Consider the following 25247-nt stretch of genomic DNA (forward strand, 5'->3'; position numbering starts at 1 on the left):
TCCCTTCCTTTCCTTTCCTTTCCTTTCCTTTCCTTTCCTTTCCTTTCCTTTCCTTTCCTTTCCTTTCCTTTCCTCTTTCTTTCTTTCTTTCTTTCTTTCTTTCTTTCTTTCTTTCTTTCTTTCTTTCTTTCTTTCCTTCCTTTCCTCTTTCTTTCTTTCTTTCTTTCTTTCTTTCTTTCTTTCTTTCTTTCTTTCTTTCTTTCTTTTTTTAAAACTCAGAGTGAGTTGAGTCTGGACCTCCAGAAGTTCTGGCCTGGAAATATTATTGCAGAATTCCCATTTTGGTGGCACCTCTTAGTGGCTGCTGGGCCTGTTTCTCTTCTCTGTGCTTTGGGTTCTCCTGCTCTCTTAAAGGCTCCTGTCCTCCCCCAGTCCCCAGTGGTTTATAGCGTTCAGCAGCGCGCCCAGGGCCATCCCCCAGGATTACTTTGGCTGTGGATATTCCCAGTACCCACTCCTTTTTCTCTACATTTTCAGTATGGGGTTCATCTTCCCCAAACAGACCCTGGGGCAGCCATGCCAGGCAAGGATAAGTCCTCTGTACCCAACATCCTTAGAGAACACACCGTGGTTGGAGGGCTGCCCTATTAAGAAAGCATTCCTACCCATGAATGTTCAGGTGTAGGGTCCAGGGCACCGGTCCCCACTCTGTCTCTGAAATCTTGATAGACGTCTTTACCCCTGCCAGGCTGTAGGCAGGCACTTCTAGGCTCCTGGAAGAGCATTCAACTGCAGGATGTGAGGAAGCCACGCTGGGTATCCTGAGTCTTCCTAGACACCCAGGCAGAGGAGTGTGTAAGCCTTCGTGGGGAGCTCAGGAGAGGTCTTGGCTCTAGGCTGCTGCTTTATTAAAGAGGACCTTGATGCCACCCAGGAATGGCCTAAGGGAGAACGGCAGAGGGCGCCCCACGACAGGAAGGAGGAACAGGGCTAACCAGGGCCATGGATTGCCCCGCTGTCTGCGCAACTCCTACGGTATTATCTTTAAGTCTCTAAGACCCTGGGCTCCAGTCTTGGCCCCTTCACGCTTTCAGACGGTTCTGATGTGCTGGCTATAGCGCAGGCCACCATCATGGCCATGGGGGCGGGGGGCAAATGATTATAGGAGGACTGGGGCAATGGAGGGAATGGTTAGGCAGACCAGGGAAAGGGAGCTCTGCAAAACCGAGGGGGATTCTGGTCGCGCTGATGTGAGTCTTGCAAAGCCCCTAGGCCCGAAGGAGCAACTCTGGTCAGGGGTGTGGAGAGATACCCTATAGGCACCGGACCATTTTGTTGCTTCTAAGGCTTACAGGCTTCAGTGACCCGCAAACCTAGGGTCCTGAGTCAGAACTTCTTGGCTCCACCAGATGGGTCCTCAATGTTCAGCCTCACTTTCCCCGGGGCCCTTCTGCCTGACTGTCCTCAGCCCTTACAGGCCGGCACTGGTCCTGCAGACCACCCAGCCAACCTCGGGACTCAGGAGAAGTCAATGTGGCTGGTCAGGTGCCCCAGCCTGTTCAGAAACTATCAATGAGTTCCTTTGAAATATTGAGAAATTTAGCATCAGTGTCCAGGAAGGTCGCCTCTGGGACCCAGATAAGTCCCACTCCCCCGCCTCCGTGTCTCCAAAACAGTGAGGAAAATCCTCTCTAGCCCAACCCTCTCCTTCTCAGTCCCCTTGCGCTGACAACCCTGGCTGTTTAATTATCCTACTCCCAGGTTCCATTTGCGAGACAGGCCCCTTCAGTCTCTAGGTGACCTTAGCCTTTCTGCTGGCTCCAACAATGGTGCAGCATAACGCAGACTGAGGGTCCTCCGGCCCGGGGACCTCAGAGTCTCCGCGAGCACGTGGATGATTCGGCTTTGGGGGTGCCCATTCCCGTGACCTAGGAAAGTGGATATGCCACTACGCATTCCCCACTCCATGCGCGCCCAGTCTGCTGCGTCTGCACGTCTTGCTCTGGGGGACTGTGAGACCGCGGCTCTGAAGCGAGCCCCCGCTGCACCTGCACCAAGGCCACGGGGCGCATGCGCGGACCGCGGAAGGCGGGGGCCGAGCCGGGAGGGGTTCTGCAATCCCGCAGGTCCGCCGCCGGGAACGGTCGGGTGTCAGATTGGAGTGGGGTGGGGTTCGGCTGTCAGGCAGCGAGTGCATCAAACCCCATTTCAGCCGCGTCCTCACTCTCTCAGTCCGTTCGGCCCCGGCCGCAGGCTCGGAGGGCGCCTGCCAAGGGAACACGGGGCCCCTAACGAGGACTTCGGCCGGGCGCCGCGTACAGACAAAGGGGTGGGAGATGGAGACACTTCCGTGATTACTGCCAGCGGCCGCGGAAGAAGAGGACGCTTTGCTGCAGGAACGCAAGTCCGAGCGCAGCGACAGCTTTGCGGGAGCTCAGGGGCGGGGTAGGAGGCGTCCATCACTCGCCGTCCTCCTGGCGAGCCTCAAGCCCCCTACGCAGCGCCTCTCTGAGCACCCTGTCCCTGCTGCCGTTCACTGAGGACCACTTCCTCGCACGCTCTCCGCTCGGCCCCTCTGTGCTCCCGCGGTCTGCCAGCCACGCAGCCCAAGTGTGCCATCGGGCGGGCGCAGAGGCGGTGTCTGCTCCCACCCCCGAGATCACATGGTGACCCTCGGCAGCCAATGCAGTGGACGCTAGGACCCTGCGGGACCCCGGGCGCCGCGACTGCACCGGCGCCGCTGCATTATAAATACTTCTCCAAAATGCGGCGCAGCTCCCTGCGCGCGCCCGGGCCGCCCGCCGCCTCCGCCCTGCGCCCCTGAGCCGCTGCCGCCGCTGCCGCCGCCGCGGGTCCGAGGGCGCCGCGCCCTTGCCCTGGGCTCGGGCTCTGCCCGCTGCCGCCGGCTCGCGTCCTCGCGCTGCGACGCCCGGCCGGGTGCATGCATTGTGGGCCTCCCGACATGGTCTGCGAGACGAAGATCGTGGCTACGGAGGACCATGAGGCACTGCCGGGGGCCAAGAAGGACGCGCTGCTCGCCGCCGCCGGAGCCATGTGGCCCCCGCTGCCCGCCGCGCCGGGGCCGGCCGCCGCACCCCCACCCGCGGCAGGTCCTCAGCCCCACGGAGGCACCGGGGGCGCGGGGCCGCCGGAGGGGCGCGGCGTGTGCATCCGCGAGTTCCGCGCAGCTGAGCAGGAGGCGGCGCGCCGCATCTTCTACGACGGCATCTTGGAGCGCATCCCCAATACGGCTTTCCGCGGCCTGCGGCAGCACCCGCGCACCCAGCTGCTCTACGCCCTGCTGGCCGGTCAGTGCGCCGCGGGGGGCGGGGGGCCGGCGGGGCTGCGGCAGTCCGGCTCCGGCCCGGCTCCAGCGGGTCCAGCGGACCCCTCCGGGGACCGTCGCGCTTGACTCTTTTTGCCTTCCTTCTGGGTTCCCATCTCTGAGCCCCGGTGCCGCGTCGGTACGCTGGACCGGTTGGGAGGAGACCCGCTTGCACCAGCGGCGCAGCGCTCCGGGCTTTCGGCCAAGGCTCCTGGGCCGGGCGTGGGAACCAGCGCGGGCTGAGTGCAGGGCGCTGCGGACTGGGAAGCACTGGGTTGGCAACTCAGTCCGCGGCGCCCGTTCTCTCCGTCGCGGGGCATCCCGGGTGGGGGCGGCGTGACAGGGCAGGTAGCGCTGCAGCTGCGGCCCGGCGCGACAACTATATATATAATCTTTGGGCGGGGGAGGCCGCCTGAGGCTCAAGTGCTAATTTATGACGGGAAGACAGCCAGCTCCGCGGGGAGCCAGGGAGACTGTTCGCCAGAGCCAGGGATACAGGGAGGATACCCTCTGCTGTCTCGAAGCACACCCCCTCCCATTCCATGCCATCCCATTCTGCAGATGAGTATCTTGAGGCGACTCACCCAAGGTCATTCAGAGGAGGCAACTTTTGCTCTTGTGCGTTTTTTCCTCCTCCGCAACACAAATGAAGTTGGAAACGGTGTGGTGCTTGTCGCCCAACTCTGACAGCCTAGTGGGCTCTGAAGCTGCCCAGGGAGGGCTCTAGTTGGGTGCCTTCTCAGCCCGGCGCGGGATGACCTGCTTGCATAGGCAGTGTCCTGGTGTCTCTGTCCAGCTCTTTGACTTAGCACCAGGCTAGGTGGAGTAGGCAAGAGACCCTTTGGAAACTGGGGGAACCCAGGGCTGACCAGCACTGGTCTGGCCTAGGCTGTATTGTGGACCTTTGTTTCAGGTTGTGAAGGTAGCAGGTGTTTACGCCAGAGAGCTTGGAAATGAGGAAGCGTAGAGAGGGACTGCGGCCATGACTCCTACACAGAGAAACAGTCCCTGGTGGGGAGCATCCCTAAGCACTGATTTACCAAGGTGGTTTGGACTCCGGGTGCCGTGGGACCTACCCATGTCCAGCCTGGCCGCGTGCCCCTCTGCACCTGCCACCTCACCTGTGCTCCCTTGCCTGCAGCCCTCTGTTTTGCTGTGACCCGCTCACTGCTGCTGACATGCCTGGTGCCAGCCGGGCTCCTGGCCCTGCGCTACTACTACAGTCGCAAGGTGATTCTGGCCTACCTGGAGTGTGCGCTGCACACGGACATGGCTGACATTGAGCAGTACTACATGAAGCCACCTGGTGAGTTCTGGAATTCTCCAACTCTGCCTACTCCCTCCCTCTTCCCCTTCAGGCACAAGAGGGCCTAAACTGTGGGATCCTGATGTTCTGAGTCTTCTGAATGACCGAGGCCTCTAGCTAAGGGTAGCGTGTCAGCAGGGGAGAGCCAGAAAGAAGTCCTTCCCTTGGTGGCCTGGCTCCACTGTGTCCTCTGTTGGACACCTTTTCCTGCTACCTGCCATTTGTTTGTCTGTTATGGGGTGAAGTCCTGGCTGGATCTTGAGCCAGCCGAGAGTGCTCAGGGTGGAGGAATCCTGGGTGACACAGGAGATGTCCCAGGGAGCAGAAGATTGAGTAGGGGCCCAGGCTTTACCCAGCCTCCTGACTAGAGTAGTGAACCACAAGGTATTATCCCAGACCCCAAGGTTTTCTGTAGAACGAGGGTCTGGGACTCTGGTCTACAGGAGCTGGAGACTGGTTGGTCTCTCTCTGCGGCAGACCATGAAGCAGGCTGGGTTGTGGGAGCCAGAGGAGAGACATTTTAAGGTGTAAGGGGATGATGACACAGGGGGCTGGCCAGAAGGAACCAGGTCTATTTCAAGGAAAGGCAGCCTTCTTGGCCTTGCCAGCTATAGTTTTCTGCCAGCTTCTCCCCATCCATCCTATCTTGTACCCCAATGTCCTGTTTAGCTGGCCTTGGTGCCTGTTTTCCTTGGCCCTTACCCACATTCAAATACAGCTTCCTGTCCTCTGCAAGGTCCTCGACCTACCTGCCTCTGTTTGGGAAGAGAAGGTGGAAATGGCTGAAGCAGGTTTCGGGTTTCCGTAGATAGCTTGAGTAGATAGATGGGTGTGGTCAGAAGTTATTGTCATGTGCCCTCAGGGGTTAGAGTGTGGCAGCTCTTGCTAATCCTTGGACATCTTCTGGGTTTATAGGGTTAACCCAGCCTCTACTGGACAATGAGCCTGACACCAGGCTAGCCAGCCCCTTCAAGAAGGGAGAGGGCGAGAACAAGGAGTTTGGATGGGAGGAATGCTGCCAGGCACAGGTCACAGGGAATCTAGTCACCTTCATGAACTAAAAGAGCCAGAGCTGGACATCAGCCAACTGGGCTGTGTAGATTTATGGGAGTTCTTATGCAAGTGGGAAACAAGACCTGGGAAGAGTGACAACTGGGTGCTAAAGGCTGTCCTGACCTCTGGTCTGGTTGTGTGGCAGCTGGTCAGAGAGCATATGGGCATATGGAGTTGGAGAAGTCCTAGAGGCTCTGGGACCAGGGCCCTCCATGAGTTGGCAACTTTCTCTGCTATGCTTGTGAAGGGTGGGCAGGCAGCACCCTCAGCTGTAGAGCAGAGTCTGCCCTGAAGGCACCAGCTTCCCCAGAGGTGAGAAGTGTAGGGAGGAGTGCTTTCTCCTGCTGGGTTAGGGCAGATGCAGGTGCAGAGCCTTTGGCAGAAGCCTTTGGCTTATGGAGTGTCTTGCTGCTCAGGGGGTCTAGAGGAGGCAGGTTATCCTAAATCGTGGCCTCCCGTGGTGTCCAAAAGAGCTGAAAGGTGGGTCAGGGCACTGGAGGATTGAGCATCATTGTGATACCCTGACTTGGCACTCAGCTGGAATGGGCAGCTCTAAAGTCTCTTCAGTCTTCCATGCAGAATATCCCTGATTGTCATGTCTTTCCTAGGTTCCTGTTTCTGGGTGGCTGTGCTGGATGGCAACGTTGTGGGCATCGTGGCCGCACGGGCCCATGAGGAGGACAACACAGTGGAGCTGCTCCGCATGTCCGTGGACTCGCGTTTCCGCGGCAAAGGCATCGCCAAGGCTCTGGGCAGGAGGGTGTTGGAGTTTGCCATGCTGCACAACTACTCTGCAGTGGTACTGGGCACCACAGCCGTCAAGGTGGCCGCCCACAAGCTCTATGAGTCACTGGGCTTCAGACACATGGGCGCGAGTGATCACTACGTGCTGCCTGGCATGACCCTCTCGCTGGCCGAGCGCCTCTTCTTCCAGGTCCGCTACCACCGCTACCGCCTGCAGCTGCGCGAGGAGTGACCACCACCACCTGCCCACCACCCTGTCTGCCCCCGTCCACCTCTGCCCTCCTGCTCGCTGCCTAGTGCGGCCCTGCTTTCCAATGCTCACCTTGGCATTTATTTGGGTTTTCCTTTTTCAGCATCATGCTGGTTCATCACCTGGCTGGTTCTGGGGCCACAGGGTCCCAGGCCAGAGTGCTCATCTGCAACACTCTGGTGGGGTGGATTGTCTGCAGCCATGGCCCTTGCCTCCCCAGCCCATCAGAGTGGCTCATCATGCCTTGAAGAGCAGCATTGTGGACCATCTGAACTATCCACAAAGCTGCCCAGCCTGCCTCCATCAGGGAAGGACTAGCCTTGCCCATCAAGCACAGAACCTCTACAACAACCCCACCCCCCCAAGGAGCAGAACCCTGGCCCCCAGCCAGGCTAAGGCTCAACTATTGGCCTCTGGAAGAGTGGTCTGCTGGGCTGGCCAGCCACTGCCCCATGGGAGGCTGAGCTGGTCCCAGGCCCTGCTTTGCCCTGTGCATGCTAAGGACATGGCCTGGCTGCAGCATGCCGCATGCCACAGCCCCCTGCCCCACTATCCTGCCCAGCCTGGACCTCAGGCCTGAGCTAGTGAGCTCCCTTGTCCTGTCCTGAGCTGGCCTCTGGAGGGCCTACCTGCCTGACCCTGTCTACTCTCTGGTGAGGCCTGGCCTGGCCTTGCCTAACCTGGCTCTATCCACTCCTGCTTTGCTTCGAAATCATCTTACCTCTTTCCCTTTTTGGCCCCCGTGCCTCCTTGCTCTGGCTGACTTGGCTGGTCACCCGGGTTTGGTTCCTGTAGCAATCCACTGCACAGCATGGTGGGGAGGGATTTCATGGGGGTGGGGGGGCACCTCCCCCAACACCTGTTAGATCAGGTGGCCACCTCCCAGCTGCCTGAGGTCCTGTGGCCTCATGCTGTTTGTGGGGTCTGCCCTGTGAATGTAACTAGCCCAGGCTGTTGTTGGCAATGCCTGCCACAGCTTCTCCCAGCCTGAAACCACCCATTCTCTAATAAGTTACGTAGACAGAATAGCACTCTGCATGACTTTAATTACTGGGACAAAATGGTAGTTTGAGCCTCCAGACACACATCTGTGTGGTGCTAGCATACGCATGGTCTCTGGCCCCATTTGATGGGGGTGGGTGGCCGGGTAGGTGGAAGATTTCAGTTTGAAGTATGGAAGGAGACTCTAATTTAGTGTAAACACCCCTAAAGTGCCCTCACAACACAGTCTGTGAGGCTCAGGTTGCCCCTTGATTCCTTGTATGCAGGATTGAGGGGACTGGAGGGTCCTAAAGCCTCATAGGAAGGGCTGGGCACTGCCTTGGGGGTAGAAGCTGGTGGTTGGGGTGGGTCCAGGTATCCCACTACAGACTACTCTGCTAGGTCTGGCCTCTCTTTTTTGAGGTTACACTTAGGATCCAGCTTAGATGGGGGTGGGTATGGCCTAGGACAGAGAAAGTCAGTAGCTGGCAGTGGTCATGAGGCCAGTTGAAACTTGGACTTAGCTTTAGTGCAGGGGGTGCATAAAGGCCCGTCCACATTCCTCTGTGTGGGGCTTGGGGTGAGGAGTGGCAGGCTAGGTAGACCATAGAGCTGGGCCCCTGGCACCGAGGCTACATTATTAGAAAGGCTCTTTAGAGTTAATGAGTTGGTGGAACAAGCCCAGCTTCCTGAGGGGCCTTTTGTCCTGTTAGCAATTGAGGCATTTGCAGAACACTGTACAGACCCCGCTCTCCCCTGTACATTCCTCCCTGGTGGTGCCCGGTCCCCGCTTGGGGATGGGAGTTTTGTAGACTGTACAGAAATTGGCACCCTATTTTCTTGCAGCTCTCAGATTTTGTTAATCTGGATTATACAGACAGATGTAAAGTGTTTTAGCAAAATGGAAAACAAACAGTTGTGCCTTTTTTCTCTTTTCTGTTTGGATTGGTCTCGGCTCGGGGCTAGTCTTAGTTGTTGTGGGGGTATAGGGACTGCTGGTGTCTGAGGCCTGTGGGGTCAGAGGCTGCTGGCGGGTCTGAGGCGCCTGGGTAGACCTAAGTGGGAGCCAGCTCTACTGGACACCACCAGCTGCCAAGGCTTCTCTGATCCTGTGCCTTTGGGGCCTGCAGTCTGGGGTTGGAAGGTGTGGCAGGGCACTGGGATCACTTGGGCCAGGGCTGAGCTTGAGGATCCTGTAGCCACCCATGTCTCCTTGATCCTGACCTGGGATGAGCTCATAGTAGATTCCTCCAGCCTAGGAGCCTGGGAGAAGCCGTGGCCCTTCCAGCCTCTTGGCACCTGTCCAAGGGGATCTCCCCCTGCTGAACAACCCATGGATAAAGGGAAGTTTGCTGGGCTCTCGAGTATTCGTTGCCTTCTGTTGCTGCCAAGACTTGGTAGAGATTCCAGGAATGGATGGTGGGGTAGGCTCCAGCTGCATCAGGATGGAGCCTCACCAGGCAGTATGTAGCTTGGCAGGGCCTGAGGCCCTGGAGACATACCTGTCTCCCTGGGCTGGAGGAAGCTGAGTGTGCTGATGACTGCGCCTGACTGTGTCCACTCCATCATCCCAGCCAGAGCTCTGAGTGCTCTGCACATGTGCACTGATGTGAATTTTCTGTTTGTTGAGATTCTGATGTTTCTTCTACCTCTGTGGAGGCCCTCCTCCCTGCTCCACTTGGTGGCCATGTGCTTGGTGCCCCTCCTCTGAGTTGGCTAGTCATCTCCCCTTCCCTTGAGCCTCCAAGCACCTGAGGTGGCCAGCAGCTGTACTCTGGGCCTGGGAAGGCCCAGGGAAGGCCAACCTGGGGTCTGACTCTGTGCTCAGGATCTGTGGCTTCCAGGAGTCCTATCGTTTGCTTGGAAGCTTTAGAGTAGGGAGGGAGAAAGAGATGATGGAATGTCCCAGAATGTCAGTGTTGGATGACCCTACAGCTTGACTGTCCCCAGGCAGCTCCCACTGCCCAGGCATGTGTCTCTGCAGATGCCTAGTCTCTGCTGTATGGCCAAGAGGCTGGCCTGCATGTTCTAAGATCTGGCCCCTGAGTGTAGCGAGGCCATGCCCTGGTGGCCACGATTGCCTCTTCCATGTTCTGATCTCACCCCTATGCTTATCCTTCACCCTAGCACTGCCCTGGGGCTGGGCAACAGCTAAGGCATGTGCTAACCTGACTGAGGTGGTAGATGGCTGGCTTTGGCTGGGAGGCCCTGTGGTTAACAACTTAGTCTCAGGGGCTTGGACAGTTCCCATCTTGCACAGGTACCCTTCCTGAGATAAGGGGATAGGGCAGAGGACAGAGTCAGGGACACATCTAAAGTGAGCTTGGGCTTTGGCCTGGTGCCTGGGACTCGCTAGACCATAGGATCATTGCTTGTTGCTGGAAAACATGCTGCCCATTCCTACTTGCCTTTGCCAACCCCAGGTAGCCCCATGGTCACAGCTTCCTGGAGCTGGCTTCCAGGGCTGTGCCTGTGGCTAGAGGCCTAGGGACAAAACTTTTTGGGTTTTGCTGGTGTCCCAGGTTTCTTGGGGACTAGATGTGACCTCCTAGCTGCGTAGGAACTGTGCAGCACCCATGAAGCCATCTTCTTGTCAGACCCAAGGGGCAGCCTGAGAGAGCTGACCTGAGGTGGCTGTGTCCCTGGCCATGGTAGCAATGCTGCTGGCGCCTGTTGTCCTTGGCTTTTGGCCACCCTCTGCTGGGTGTGGGGCAGACCCTGGGCTGGGCTGCTCTTTGGTGCTACTGTCACCGTGCTTCCAGCAAGGGAGGGGTCCATGACGGTGGGTGGGACTTGCCTGGAGCTGGGTGGAAGATGAGCCTTGACTTACCACTGTTGGATGTATTTTTTTTTTTAAACAGCAATAATTAGCCATTTTAAAGAAGGGGTTTACCTACATAAATGTGCATGCCCATTGGTGTATGTGCATCTGTGCACATGTATGTGCATCTGAGAGTATGTGTTTGCATGTGAGAGCATCTGTGTGTGTAGGAACTGTGCAGCACCCACAGGGCCATCTTCTTGTCAGGCCCAAGGGGCAGCCTGAGAGAGTTGACCACGCGCATGCGCGTGGGGACACACACACACACACACACACATGCCATTTGTGATCATGTGCTCATATGACTATATGTGCCCAAGAAATCACATTCATGTGTTGCATGTGTGTGAGCACATTTGAGTATGTGTGGGCATCTCCATGTGTATGAATGTGTGCATGTGTATGCTTGTACGTGCACATGTATAGCAGTGGGAGGGAATCTATGGGGACAGTCTCTGATCTGGGAGGCACTTTGTGGTAAGAAGGGTCTTGTGGTTGTCTTTCACTATGTCCATTCCCTGCCCTGCCCTGCCCTGCCCAGCTCCACGTGAATGTAGCACAACCCCACCAGGCCAGCTGAGCCTCTCTGGCCCTCACCTCTGTCCATGTCCCCCTCAGCTGAGGGTAGGGTAGAGGAGCTGGAGTTCCTTTGGACAGGACACGGACTGGGTTTGGCCAGGGTGCAGAGGGTATGACACAGTGGTAGGTCTCACTGTTGTGGTTTGTTCCTGAATTTGTACTGTGAGCCCATGATGGGGGTGAGGGTGTCCTGAGACCCCAGGATGTGCCAAAATAGCCCCTAGGGCCAGATGACGAGCCGAGTTCCCAAGAAGACAGGCTGGGGGCCCAAGTGGGTATGTACCCCTGCCTGCATGGCCCCCAATGCTGCTGTTTTTCAATAAAACCAGAATTGAAGGAACCAGGCTCTGTGATTTTTTTGAGGCACCTCCTGGGGTGGATATTCTGGCTTTCCCACTCTCTGGGCCTTTTCTGCCTGTGTTTGGCTGAGCTGGACACTGGAGCAGGAGTGGGATCACTGAGGTAGAGTTAGGGCCTTGGCGTTCCTGTGGAGTTGAGGCTCCTTCCCAAAACTATTACCAAGCTCAAACACCCATGATGCTCTCTCCCACTAGGGAAGAGGGGCTTGGACTTCTCTCTGGCCAAGGATGGTTAGGGGCTGTAGCCCTTCACATTTCCTAAGCATGGTAGATATAGAGGCAGCAGCCAGACTATAGGACAACTTGGCTGTAGGGTGGAGAGGTAGTGGGGATGTAGTGGTGGTGAGGGTGGAGGGGTGGGATTGCCTCAGGCCCAGCAGCAACCAGAAGGTTTTACTCTACCTCTATGCTATAGTTCTTGGGCAATTAAAACTTCAGGCACAGCTGAGACAACTTTGGTGCAGTCTCCAGGCTACCAAACCCCACTCTTCTGGCATGGTTCTGGTAGATATTTACAAGGTCAACGCCCGTGGGTTTATGGGGGTTGGATTCATGAAGAGCTTCATTCTTCTCCTGAGGGCTCTTTTGGACCCTGATGTTGCTAGCAGCCTCCTGCTGGGTGGTGCCACCACAGGCTGTGTTCCCTGCTGCTTGTCTACCAACATGCACATAGGAATAGTATGAGATTTGGATCTTCACAGGTATCGGTGTTAGCCAGGTTGAGGGGTAGACATCTCAGTGAATGAAGACATATATCCTCTCAGACCCCTGTGCAGTAACCAGCCAGCCTTGTCAGTAGGGAGACCCTTGGAGGCTGAGGGAGGGTTTCAAAAACTCAGACACTCACCTTAGTCCCTGGATAGCTTTCTGGGAGATTCCTTTGGGGGAGTGTAACCATGGCATGGTCAGGGGCTGCCCTTCCCAGAGACAGAGGGACTTGGTGATCTTTGCCTGGGCTTGGGTGACATAACAGAGCCCATCTTTGAAACATAACCAGAAGGTCACCTACCATGGAGCTGGCCTTTTATCTTAAACCTTGTGGTGCTCTCCACAGTGCCAGATGTCAGCTTCTTTACTGGACACGGTTCATACTGGATTATATTTGGCACAGAGAATGGCCTGGGTAGACACTCATCAAGGGCCAAACTGCCTTGAGTTAGTTCCCAGTCCAGCCTCTTGCTGAGAAGACTGTACGTTGTATACATGTGTTTGTACCCATAGGAAGAGCCCTCTCACACAAGGATGAAGACAGCTTCTCATTAGGCTTTTACTTCAGGTGCCCCAGTTGTCCCACAAAGGGTTAGTGTGGCCTGTATCAGTTTAGCCCTCACAGAGTACAAGTCTGTAACACAGGGAAAGGCTGTAGGATGGATTGGTGAAAACAAACTCTCTCATTCTACTGTTGCACAGGGATACAGACAAACATAGGATGAAAAAAAAAATGTCCTTCATGTGAGTAGGGAACAGGGACCTCACTGGGGCTGGATTGTGGCTGAGGTCAGGCTGGGCCCAGGGTCTCCTGCAGTGGGGCCAGGTGTCCCCATGAGCGGCCAACACTCAAGTTCACTTTTAGGGGCACCTGTGGGGTGACAACCAGAAATGAGCTCCAAGGAGAAACCCAGCCACCTCCCAGGTCCCATGCAGGTTGATGAGGAAGCAGTACTCATGGACAAACACTTCCACAGAGAGAGCAGCCACACATTCCAGCACACATATGGACACACACATGTAAGCTCCCATTTTCCCTGTTGTAAGCTCATATCCCTTGCATGTACCATGGTGGACCTCCCTGTCTACCAGGCCTCAGCCAGTGTAGGTCTACAGGGCTCCCAGGCATGGTGCCTTAGGGTAGGACTGTCTCAGTGTAACATGTGCTCACGCTGTCAGGGTTGTTGTGCTAGGGGGCAGAAGACCCCTACCAGAGGTGAGCCTTTTCCCAAGGCACTAGACAAAGCCACCTTGTCAGAAGAAAGGGACTGGCCCTCACTATTTCCCACAGTCATCCGCCTCACGAGGGCCCCCTGATGGCAGCTAAATTTAGTTTCCTTGGCTTCAAGCTCCTGGTGCACAAGACTGGAATTTGCCTTCTTCCTTGCCCTCCTGGCCTCTGGGGAGTGGGGCCCTCCTGTCCACCCTGAGTTGACTCAAGGTGTAAGGGATATAGCAGTGATGCTGGGCAGATATGCCCCCTTACCTGCAGCTGCAGTTCCAGGGTCTGTACCTGTTGCAAGGACTCCATGATCCTTCTGACAAGAGCTAGAACAGGAAAACAGCTGCTTACAGGCTGTGTGGGTCAAGGTCTGGCCAGCCTCTGGCTTCTAGGACCCCAGAGTTGAGGATTGAGGAACCTTCAGGCTCAGTGCTGCTTGCTACAAGTTACCTGGTTGTTTCTTGGGTCTACAAGTCCCTTAAACCCTTGGTCCTCTCATCTAACCTCAAACTTTGTTCAACTCCCAGTAGCTCAGAATGTAGCTTAAAGGACCCTCAGCCCATTCTTCTGGTCATGGTACTGAGTGAGCTGGCCCCACCCTTCCACTCCAGCTCTTCACAGCAGTGGCAGGCCAACTGAGGTGGGTAGGTGCTGTGACTACACCAGCGGTTCTGGCTGGGACAGTAGATCTAGGAGAAGGCACCAGGTCATTCTTCCTAGTCAAGACAGTCTGGGCATGGAAGGGCATTATCTTGGATGCTTCTGGTGCAGGTCTAATGTACTCGTCCTGCCTCTGGAGGCAGCTCCGTGGCCCTGACAGTACTATCTATCTTGGGAGTTTGTGCCATACATGCCTGTGCACAGGAACTTCATGGCTGTTCTGGAGCACTCGACATGTCTTCTCTAACATCTGGGAGAAGCCTTGAGATATATCGAGGAGAAGCTTCAAGGAGATAGCACATTTCCTAACTGTTGGACACCACCACCCACTATGCTCCCCTGGACGTACCTGCAAACTCAGGGACCTGAGTGTCTTCTACTTCAAACAGCAGCTCATCATGAATTTGGGCAACTAACCTGTAAGGAAGGAAGTCACTTGGGAGTGTGGATACCACCACATGGGACCTAAAGTTATCCTTCAAAGTTCCTTATTGGTTGTTTGGCATTTGGTTTATGAAAGTGTGTGGCTCTGTGTGGGATAGGTATAGCCATCCTGGCACTATGGTTTGGGTTGTTTACCATCAGACAGCTCCAGGATGTGGGCAGCAGGGGCCAGGAGAGAGGGAGACATGATTTCTGGAGAGTTCCTGACCAGGCTGAGCATTTTATGCTCATGGAAGACTGGCAGATCAGAGAAAGAACTCCCTGGGAAAGCAAAAACACATGGGACCCCTTCATGTCCCCTAGTTCCCTACTCTGCATACCCGTGACTGTCCTGGAACTCACTCTGCAGACCATACTGGCCTTGAACTGTCATCCGTCTCTGCCTCCCAAGGACTGGGATTAAAGGCATGTGTTACGACTGCCTGCCACGCTCCCCACTTTCCACTGACTGGGGTATGATGATGCGCACAATTGGGGTAGCAGTGCTAAGGTGGGTTAGGAGAGTCACTCAGGCTGGGAGGAGAGAATCTAAATCTAGAATGTAGTGGGAATGCACCCCTCAGCTTAGAGGAAGTGATGGGGCAATATTTTTTTTTTTATTTTCTTTTAAAGTCATAAAATATTCAACAGAACTTGAAAATTTTTAAAAATTTAAGGTACAAAACCACATTGGATATGGGGTATTTTGATGGCCCATACAGTATTGAACATGTACTCTGGAGCACCAAACCACAGCTCTCCTTGAACTTGGCTTTGTGGGCTGCTCAGATTCCACTTTCTGCACAGTACTGTATGGCTTCTTTAGTCCCTTCTGGCATCAGTAGGAATCTAGGAAGCAGTGCTTTGTTGAGTAAGCATGTTGGAGGAACAGGTACAGATTTGCACAGGACGAGAAATGAAATGCTGGGGATATCTGAGCACTCAGCCCACAGACCCATGTCAGCACATGTACTAGCTTGCTCAAACCTGCAGGCTCCCAGGAGGGTGGGATCCTAGTGTCCTAGTCTCCCAGGGAGATGACACTTCAGAATCCTGTAGCTGTGTGCTCCCCAGACCTGGTGCTAGCAGCACCTTTGTGGGTACATAGGGGTATATGGTGCATCTCTGGCTCTGCACACTCAGGGCTGGGGTGTGCAGTACATGTGGTAGGGATGGTCACCAGGACCTATAGCCCCCAAGGAAAGGCCGAGGGCATAGAAGGATCGCATATGCTCTGTGGTCCTTGCTCTGTCTCCTGGATGGGACTCTGAAGGCAACAGTCAAATGCCATATGTCCCCACTGCTGTTTGCCCTGGGCTTCCCTGTGGCAGCTAGAAGCTGAGGCTTCACAGGGAAGTGTGGCAATCCCCTGTGGCAGCAGTGATATTGGGATCTGATGGTGAACCCTGGCTGGAAGGAAGAAGCAGCCTTTACATGTCTGAGTAGAGTAGCTGTGATGGTGCTTGACAGCAGAGTTCTATGCTGAACTGTCCATCTGTCTTCTCTGTCACCCTTTTGCTGTTGAATGGGAAAGAGAAGGGTCTATGTTCCCAGCATACATAGCACCTCCTTTATGACGGGGTGACCCAGAAGTCATCTGTTTTCTGACTCCCAGGAAGACGTGTAAAAGGTTGCTTTTACCATCACCACCCATCTCTTGCCTGGAAGGTACTGTGATCGTCAGCACAGCTATGTCTATCATGACACTGAGGGGAAAGGGTCCGAGCTTTTAAAATAGTCAGCAACTTCTGTGCCTTGGACTTCTCAGGCAGGACAATGGTATACCTTTTAATCCCAGGCTACTAGTTACTAGAGACCAACAAAAGCACATCCTAAAGATTATGCAGGCAAGGGACATATCATGCTTGGGGCCAGACTATGGAATAGTGAAGTATACATTCACTATTCATCAGAGACATTCACAAAGAGGTGTCTTTGTGTCTCATGTGCTTTTTCTGGCTAAGGCACCAACACTGCACTTCCAGAAGTCGGACTGTGGCAGGACACGACAGGGACTAAGCTGTAGCACTGATGTGTTTCCTTAAACTCACATCAAGGTGTCTGGCAGGCCTTGGCTCCCAAGAGGCTTACTTTTCATGGGCAGAAACTTCAGAAGAGGCACTTGCAACTCTTTCCAGATTTAGCAGAAGTGCCTTCACACTTCTTGAAATCACACCACACAGTCTGAGCTGCCAGTGTGGCAGGACCTAATAAGTGTGACTGTTAGTCACTCACACATCACCATCACAGACACAGAGACATCACACTTCTCACTGGAAGCTAGGGCACAGGGACAAGCAGGAGAAGCAGAAGAATGCAGGCTTAGACCACCCAGGCTCCCAGAAGGAGGTCATGCCTCCATAGCTTACATCTGCCCTACAGAGGACACAGAGATACGGTATTTGCATCTAGTTGACCTGACACAGGCAGACAGATCCTGGTTCCTTTGAGAGAACTTTCCAGAAGGGCCTAATCTCATCCCTTTGCCAAAAGCCTGCCAGGATGCTCCCTCCTACAGCACACTCTTCCCTGTTGAATTCTTTGTGGTTCCCTAGAAGTGCATTTGTGTGGTGGTAAAAGGTAGGAGACTCTGCAGCCCTGGGAGGACACCAGCCCTGGCTTGGCTCTGCCTGGATTTGAACACGGTTCATGCTGCATATTACCTCATTTCTTCTTCTCTGTAGCCCTGAGTCAGATTCTCTGGGCTTACATTCTGGAAAGACATTGCCCCAAGGAGACCTTAAGCCTTAATATGCCAACACCTTTCAACAGTTCTAAAAAGAGCAACAGAGAGGCAACCTGCTAGCCTTGCATGTGGTAGATGCAGAGTGCTGGGTGCTTTCAGCAGCTGCCAGGATGGGCAGACACAGATTGGTCCTAGGTCCATTCACCTCAGGCGAGAACTGGCAGAAGATGCTTTCTGAATCTAGGAAATCTCAGAATACAACCTGAATAGCCTAAGTGAAGCTAGAGGTTATCTACAGAAGAGTGGGAGAGGCAGATATGCAGACTTCAGAAATCAGGGAATTGGGAGGAAGTCATTGAGACCACAGAAGACAGGGAGGATGACAAGAGAAACCAGGTGGGCTCAAATTTTGCATAGTCTGTTCCTAGTTAACTCTTGGCCATGCCTGGGGCAGGCCTCAGCTGTAGTGTCTGCACCTTCTTCTGAAACTTTCCAGAGGAAGCTTGCAGCTTCCCAACCTATTTCTTTTTAATAAAACGTGCCTGGAACAGGGCTGCAAATGGCAGTGGACAACAGGGCTTGGAGCTGAGCCTCTGGCCTTTGACAATGTATGGCACCAATCCACAGTGCATATTCCTGTGTAGAGGTGTGAACATCACCCAAGAACACCGGTACAAGTCCAAAAAGGACAGGGGAAATGGTTGGAGAAATAAAGTTTCGAACGAAAGATGAGAGACTGCTGATAAGGAAAAATTAATGCCTTGAGTATGAATTATATTTCAGGCCAAGAGAAAACTGTAAGCTTGGTGAGGAATGTCCATAGCAAGTAGGTTCCCATGTCCACAAAGCCCTCTTGGGGCTGCTACACAGGGGCCCATGAGACCCATTTCACATTTTAGGACCTAGGAAAGCTGTCTTCTTCCTACTGGAGCTTTCCTCCCAGGAGCAGAGGTGCTGACCCACTTAGGCAGTGATATGGGTACCCTGGAGTGCAAGGGCCATGGGAGGAGCTCCGGGGCCTTAGGATAAGATGGAGGGTAGGTAGTGGGGTGGGTAGAAGGAGCAATGCCCTTTTGGCACCTGACAAACCTCACTGGCAGGAGTTCAAGGCTGGGCCCAGAAAACATGACTACTTCACTGACCTGGCTGTCAAGGTCGGGGATGTGGCTACTGCAGTAGAGATGCGAATCATGGCTAGCTTACAGAGGTCTGCGGCTGAGCCTGTGGACACAAAGGGTTCTGTTTTAGTGCCTGGGGTATGTGGCACACAGTGTGTGAGCTGTTACAGAGACACTTTTCATGGACACTGCTCACTCCCCTGGCTAACAATGGAGTAGAAGCAAACCATGCCATCTCAGGGCAACAGCTGCTTGCTTCTCAGTGCTGAGGGACACAGTTTGGACGCCTTAACGAGGAAACCTGACCCAGGCAGATTCTCAGGGTACAATAGAGGGGTCCCAACTCATGTCAAGTAACCCATTTCCAGGACTGGGTCTATTGTTGGTGAAACTCCTAAAGACTCCGATTTCTGCTTTTAGAGGGAAACAGAATGGCCTCCATGTGTTGTGGGAGGCCATCTCTATATTTCATTTTTTTCCCATGCAGGTCTAGCTCATGGTGGTTTTAATTTTTTGGCAGTTCTGCTTGGGCTTGTAATCCTAGGGTTAGTGTTACAGGTATGCCTCACTGGATCCTTCCAAAAATGTCTTAAACATAAACATGGCTCTGCTACCCCATCATCAGCTGTGATGACACTTACTGCCAGGCAGGACAGGTGAGGGCTGTGAGGCCCATACAGGACAGTTTTCAGAGCATGACTTCCACACCAAACATCCAAATACCTGAGGAGCAGGGGACATGGACCTGCAGGGAAGGAGCTGCAACAGTGGCAGGATAGGGGCTCTGGTACCTTGTACCACAAAGTTTACTGCCTGTCGCTCTGCTTGTGCCCGAAGCTGCTGGTCCTGTGCACAGATCCTCGGGAGGGGCCTCCTTCTACCCAAGATAGATGTCACATATCCTAGGGCAGAGGAAGGAGAAGATAAGAGACAGGAACAAATGGCATAGCACCAAGAGTACTGTGCCTCCTCATTCTTCTGCCACCACTCACAAGGCTGTCCCAAGTATTCCCAGGGCAGGTGGGGTCTGTGGGAGAGTAAGGACCACAGTGGGTGGCCTCTGTTGGCCAGAAGTCAAGCTTCTACTCTTCTCCTCTGACTTCACTAAAATCTTACACAGAATAAGGAAGGGCAGGGTTTTTTATTCTAAGGCTTGGGCACAGGAGCCATTCAAGAGTGTATGACAGCTGGAATGGAGAGCAAGGAGTGTGAGTGTGTCTTCACAGAAAGGTAGATTGAGGTCTTCTGGGCCCCAAAGCTTACATAGCTTGGGGCTTTTAGGACATGCATAAAGGGTAGGGAAGAGATAGCTTAGTAGTTAAGAGCACTTATTCTTCCAGAGGACGTGGGTTTACTTCCTGGCATCCACATCACAGCTACCATCTGTAACTCTAGTCCCAGGGGATTTGACATCCTCTTCTGGCCTCTGAGGGTACTGCATGCTTGTGGCTCATAGACAAATTTATAAGCAAAAAACTTGTACACACAAAACAAGAATAAATGAATAAATATAAAAGCACATAAAATCCCACTATGTTGGGGTTCTCTAGTGTAACAGAACTTATAGAATGAATCTCTCTTTATATATAGAGGGATTTCCTAGAATGACACATATGCTGCATTCCAGCTAATCCAACAATGGCTGACTATGAACAGAAAGTCCAGGAATCAGTAGTTGTGCACTTCATGAGACGAGATATTTCAGCTGGAATCTCAGTGATGCTGGAACCCAAAGAGGTAGGTTCTAGTGCCAGTAAAGGAAGGGACTTGCCAGCAAGGCCAGAGTAAGCAGGCAAAGTGCAAAACCTTCCTTTTTCATGTTTTTATAGAGGTTTCCAGAGAAGTTTGGCCCAGATGCTCAAATGATCTGAATTAAAGGTGTGTGTCTTCATATTTCAAAGATTTGGATTAAATGTGGATATTACTACTTCAAACTAAGCAAAAAATACCTCATTGGTGTACCCTCCACTTTTGGGTTTTAGTTAATCCCAGATGTAGTCAGATTGGCAACCATGAATAGACATCACAATCTACTCACTGACAACTTACACAAGTCATATCTACTTATATCACGATTACTTCATTTCCAAATGAAAATAATCAGGTCATAATAATGCCTAAACATAGTATAACTATCCAACATACAATTACAAATGCATTCTATATTTAATGGGTCATAATTACACCTAACATGATATAACCATCCCTTGCACAACCATAAATGCAGTCTAAATTTAGAATAGGTGCCAATGTCCCTTGAGGGATATTCTTTTACTGTCTCAAACTTAAATATGACAACCATTGATATTCTCTTGGTGCTACATCATATGAAGAAATTGAGGAAAGGAAACACAAATATCTGTAAAAATGCCTATTTAACAAAATTCAGCAGAAACATGTCAATTATAATCCTCATTTATGTAACCAGTCATGTGAAGTTAGCTGGTCTTTATAACTACTTTCCTCTGTTACCCCACACATTCTGTGTTTCCTCTACCCTTGGGCAAGAAACTCAGCAGGTCTTGGCTCTTGTCTGGAAGGAGTTTCTGGCAAGTGGATTAGGTTATTGTAGTTTCCCACTGACTGTAATCACAGGACCTGGTAATAACAAGAGACACCCTCAAGGATCTTCTGCATTCCAGACATAATCTTTCTTACATCCATTGTGCAGAAGTAATCCAATGTCCTCATGGTAATCTGGATCAACCACCTCTCTTAACACTGTTATTCCTTTCTTAGCTTGTTGGCTTAAGGGCATTAGAGACACAAAGTTGCCAGGGTGAAGTCTGAGCTCCCAGTTCAGTGGAATGTTTCCTGTGTCTCCTGGCAGGAGCACTCCCCACTCTGGAACCATAACTTCTAGGACAACAGAACTTAAGGTTGAGGGAACAAAAAAAGTTTTCCTAGTGGGTCACTCCGGATATAGTGAGTAGAACTACTCCCTTTTCCAATTCTTGATTACTTGACTGAGGATCTAGGCTATGGGAGATGCTGACTCAAAGCATATACTGCCTTCTGAAGAACCCTGTCCAGCCTTCCATGCTGCTGCCACCTAACTGGTGTTGTAACTATCTTCAAAAGGCCATTCCATCTTTCTTTCAGGTCAGCTGCTTCAGGATGGTGGGGAGCATAGTAAGTCTAGTGGATTCCATGATCGTGGGCTCACTCTTGCCCTTCTCTGGCTGTGAAATGAGTTCCTTGGTCAGAAGCAATACTGTGTGTGTGTGTGGAATACCATGATAAGGCCTTTCTCTAAGTCCACTGATGGTGGTTTTACAGTAGAAGCATAACATGCAAGAAAGGCAAATCAATGACAAGAATAAATATCCAGTAAGAACAAAGCATTGTCTTTTCTACAAAGGAAGTGGGCCAATGTAGTCAATCTGCCACCAGGTCTCTGGCTGCTCAAACTGGTGAACGATGCCATATCTGGGGTTCAATGTTGGTTGGTGTCTGCTGTTGGCAGCAGCTGTAAGCAACAGCAGCTTGGTGTGTGGAAGTCCATGTGGTTGAGGCCATGCATAATCTCATCTCTGCCACCATGGCCACTTTATTCACGGGTCCATTGGACAATGACAGGAATGGCTAGGGAAAGAGGCTGACTGTCCTTGTAATGAGTCATCACATCTATTTAATTACTGAACTTCTCCTTAGCTGAAGTCACCTTTTGGAGAGTATTTATACAGGACATAAGTATTTTCACATTCTTCATCTGTTTGGAGAGATCTATCCACATACTTCCTCAGATGCCTTTCTCACCAATTTTCCAATCATGTTCTTTCCAAATCTCTCACCATCCAGCCAGTCCATTGGCTACAGCTCATGAATCAAATGCATATCTGGCCATTTCTCCTTCCAAACAAAATGTACAATCATGTGTACTGCTCAAAGTTCTGCCTACTAGGAAGATTTCCTTTATCTGGTGTCTTTCAGGGTTGTCTCAGAAAGGGACTATAATGCTGCAGCTATCTGTGTTTGGATGATACCTGTATAATATACAGAATCAACAATAAACCAGGCTGTAGTTTTCTCTTCCTCAGTCAACCAATCATAGGGAACACCTCATGAGGCTACGGGTGAATACTTGGTAGCAGATGGCATTGTAATGGGAGTAGAAACCATAGACATTTGGGCAACTTATTCATGTAACTTGATTGGGCCTTCTAGACCTGATCATGAATAGAACTGATCATGAATATACCACTTCCATTTGATAATATATCACTGCTGTGTAAATCCTATTTTATGACTTGGTGGATCAGATAACACCCAGCTCATGAGGTGCAGCTTGAGTCACATGGTAACTTGGTAGCCCCTTGTCAAACATTCAGTTTCCACTAAGGCTCAATAGCAGGCCAACAGCTTTCAAAGGTAGAACAGTTGTCTGTAGATGATGGTAGAGCTTTGGTCCAAAATCCCGAAGCTCTCTTCTGTGATTCACTTATACAGACAGGCCTGTCAAAGGCTCTAAGAGCATCCCTATCTGCCACTGAAACATCAAGTGTCTTTGGGTCACCTGAATCATATGGTCCAAGTAGCAGAGCAGCCTGCACAGCAGCTTGGACCTGTTAAATAGCCTTCTCCTGTTCCAGTCCCCATATAAAACTAGCAACTTTCTTTTTTATTTTTTTAGAATTAATTTTTTTATTAGGTATTTTCCTCATTTACATTTCCAATGCTATCCAAAAGTCCCCTATACCCTCCCCCTTCCCCTACCCACCCACTCCCACTTTTTGGCCCTGGTGTTCCCCTGTACTGGGGCATATAAAGTTTGCAAGTCCAATGGGCCTCTCTTTCCAGTGATGGCCGACTAGGCCATCTTCTGATACATATGCAGTTAGAGACACAAGCTCGGGGGGGGGGGTACTGGGTAGTTCATAATGTTGTTCCACCTATAGGGTTGCAGATCCCTTTAGCTCCTTGGGTACTTTCTCTAGCTCCTCCATTGGGGGCCCTGTGATCCATTCAATGGCTGACTGTGAGCATCCACTTCTGTGCTTGCTAGGCCCCGGCATTGTCTCACAAGAGACAGCTATATCAGGGTCCTTTCAGCAAAATCTTGCTAGTGTATGCAATGGTGTCAGCGTTTGGAAGCTGATTATGGGATGGATCCCACTAGCAACTTTCTGAGTCGCTTTGTATAATAGGGCCAGAGTAACACATCCAAGTGAGGAACGTGCTGTCTCTAGAATCCAATAGGCCTACTAAGCATTGTGCTTCTTTCCTGGTGTTGGGAGGGGCCAGGTGCAATGGATTTCCCTTCACCATGGAAGGAATAGCTCTGCACAGCCCACATTACTGGCCTCCTAAGAATTTCACTGAGGTAGTGAATTTTTGGTTGGATTTCCCATCTTTTGATATTCATATGTGTTACCAATGAGTTCAAAGTGGTTGCTACCTCCTGCTCACTTAATCTAATCAAAATAATATCATCAATATAGTGTATCTATGTGATATTTAGTGAAGAGACAGATGATCAAGATCACTTCTAACCAGGCTATGACACAGGGCTGGAGGTTAGTATATTTTTGATGTAAAGCTGAAAGGTTTATTGTCGGTCTTGCCAACTGAAAGCAAATTGCTTCCTGTGGTCCTTATGGATAGGTACAGAGAAAAAAAAAGCATTTGCTAGATCAATAGCTACAAACCATTTACCAGATGTGTTAATTTGCTCAAGTAAGTGAACTGGAAACTTAAGGGGGGTTTTGGAGAGTCAGTAGTGTTGGATGGTGCTTTGCTGGGGCAAACCTGTGAAGGAGTGTTTTCCTGAAGTGGACACAGGTGAAAGACTAAGGCAGACTCATGACGTTTTGCTGAAGCAGACACAGGAGCAAAGATGTTCTGCTACAGCAAGCATGTGAAAGGACATGTGATGAAGGATTCTTTGATAACAACACACATATATTGGTTTGCCTTATATTGCATAGTTGAGCTGCATTTGTCAGACTTCATAGAAAGAAATGCACCAAAAAAACTTCTGGTGGTGTGCTATAGTTTTTTGCTGCTTCAGTGGACTTGGACTGATTGGCAGAGTGACATCAGCTGTGACAGATGCATGTACACATGCTGAGGCAAAACCTGTGGAAGATATGTGATGTTTGGAGGGTATAAATAGGACTCCATGGACAGTGACAGAGGCTGAGCTAGGCTTGCTTATGGGTCTCACATCTTTGCTGATCTTGGGTTCCCTGAGAGAGGCACAGCCGAGAACTTCTCCTGGCATTCTTCCAGGTACCTCCTGTTGACTGGAGCTGAGGCTGAGGCCTGGCTCTCTGCTAGGTAGTGCCACTGCTGCTGATTTGTGTTTGCTATCCTAACTCTACCCAACTAGACTGCTGGTGCATCTGTGAAGTGTTTGTCAGTGGATCGCGCTGTTGCTCCTAACCTGTGAACTGAACTGCTGATTTCCAGACAACACAGACAGAAATTGTTCCAAAGAACCTTTCTAAACAGGTTCACTTCCCCCATATCCTTTCTTTTCCACTACCTCTGGTGGGTGGTAGGCTACAAGGGAGGTTAAAGTGTTTAAGGGTCATCATTCAAAGTAGACATTGAAAAAATTAAAGTTACAAGTAAGGATACCAGATTTGGTACTTTAGCTGCAATTGGAGACATTACCTGATTTAGTTTTTGATAGTCAACTGTCATACACCCTATGATCTTAGCCTTCTGCACTGGCCAGATAGGTGAGTTAAAGAGAAATGTGGAGGAAAGCACCACCGCTGCATCTTTCAAGTCCTCGGTGGTGGCACAAGTTCTACAGTTCCTCCAAGGATGTGATGCTAGTTTTGATTTGCTATTTTCCTTGGCAGAGGCAACTCTAAAGGCTTCCATTTAGCCTCTCCAACTATAATAGCCTTTACTCCACAGATCAGGGAACCAATGTGAGAGTTCTGCCAACTTATATCTATCCCAATTATACATTCTGGGCCTGGAGAAATAACCACAGGTTGAGTTTGGGAACCCACTGGACCTACTGTGAGTTGGACTTCAGCCCAAACTCTACTAATCACCTGACTTCCATGAGTTCCCTCTTTAACTGGATGGCCACAGTATTTCTTGGGATCTCCTG

The 25247-nt window shown here is 51.8% G+C and overlaps 2 protein-coding genes across 4 annotated transcripts in view; one reads left to right on the top strand and one right to left on the bottom strand.

Moving 5' to 3' along the window:
• Positions 1-2023: 2023 nt before the first annotated feature.
• Nat8l (N-acetyltransferase 8 like) lies at positions 2024-11339 on the top strand. Its single transcript, XM_021163626.2, has 3 exons — positions 2024-3248; positions 4407-4571; positions 6233-11339. Exons 1-3 carry the CDS (start codon positions 2882-2884, stop codon positions 6598-6600), a joined length of 900 nt encoding a protein of 299 aa, XP_021019285.1. The 5' UTR covers positions 2024-2881; the 3' UTR covers positions 6601-11339.
• A 1443-nt stretch (positions 11340-12782) lies between these two features.
• Poln (DNA polymerase nu) overlaps positions 12783-25247 on the bottom strand; it is a 130599-nt gene continuing 118134 nt past the window's right edge. For all 3 annotated transcript variants that reach the window (XM_021163099.1, XM_021163100.1, XM_021163098.1), the window contains 5 exons: positions 18967-19077; positions 18200-18278; positions 14298-14365; positions 13553-13614; positions 12783-12937 (listed from right to left, as the gene is read on the bottom strand). In XM_021163099.1, the coding sequence (XP_021018758.1) occupies positions 12857-12937; positions 13553-13614; positions 14298-14365; positions 18200-18278; positions 18967-19077 (401 nt within the window). In that variant the 3' untranslated portion in view covers positions 12783-12856. The remainder of the gene's footprint in view (positions 12938-13552; positions 13615-14297; positions 14366-18199; positions 18279-18966; positions 19078-25247) is intronic.

This window comes from Mus caroli, chromosome 5 (genome assembly GCF_900094665.2).
Source record: "Mus caroli chromosome 5, CAROLI_EIJ_v1.1, whole genome shotgun sequence".
NCBI lineage: Eukaryota > Metazoa > Chordata > Mammalia > Rodentia > Muridae > Mus > Mus caroli.

Bases quoted from the DNA above. Each gene is read 5' to 3' on its own strand.
- Nat8l (XM_021163626.2), top strand. From the start codon at position 2,882: ATGCATTGTGGGCCTCCCGACATGGTCTGCGAGACGAAGATCGTGGCT. The intron at 3,249-4,406 runs GTCAGTGCGCCG...CCTTGCCTGCAG, and splicing joins GCTCTACGCCCTGCTGGCCG to CCCTCTGTTTTGCTGTGACC. The intron at 4,572-6,232 runs GTGAGTTCTGGA...TGTCTTTCCTAG, and splicing joins GTACTACATGAAGCCACCTG to GTTCCTGTTTCTGGGTGGCT.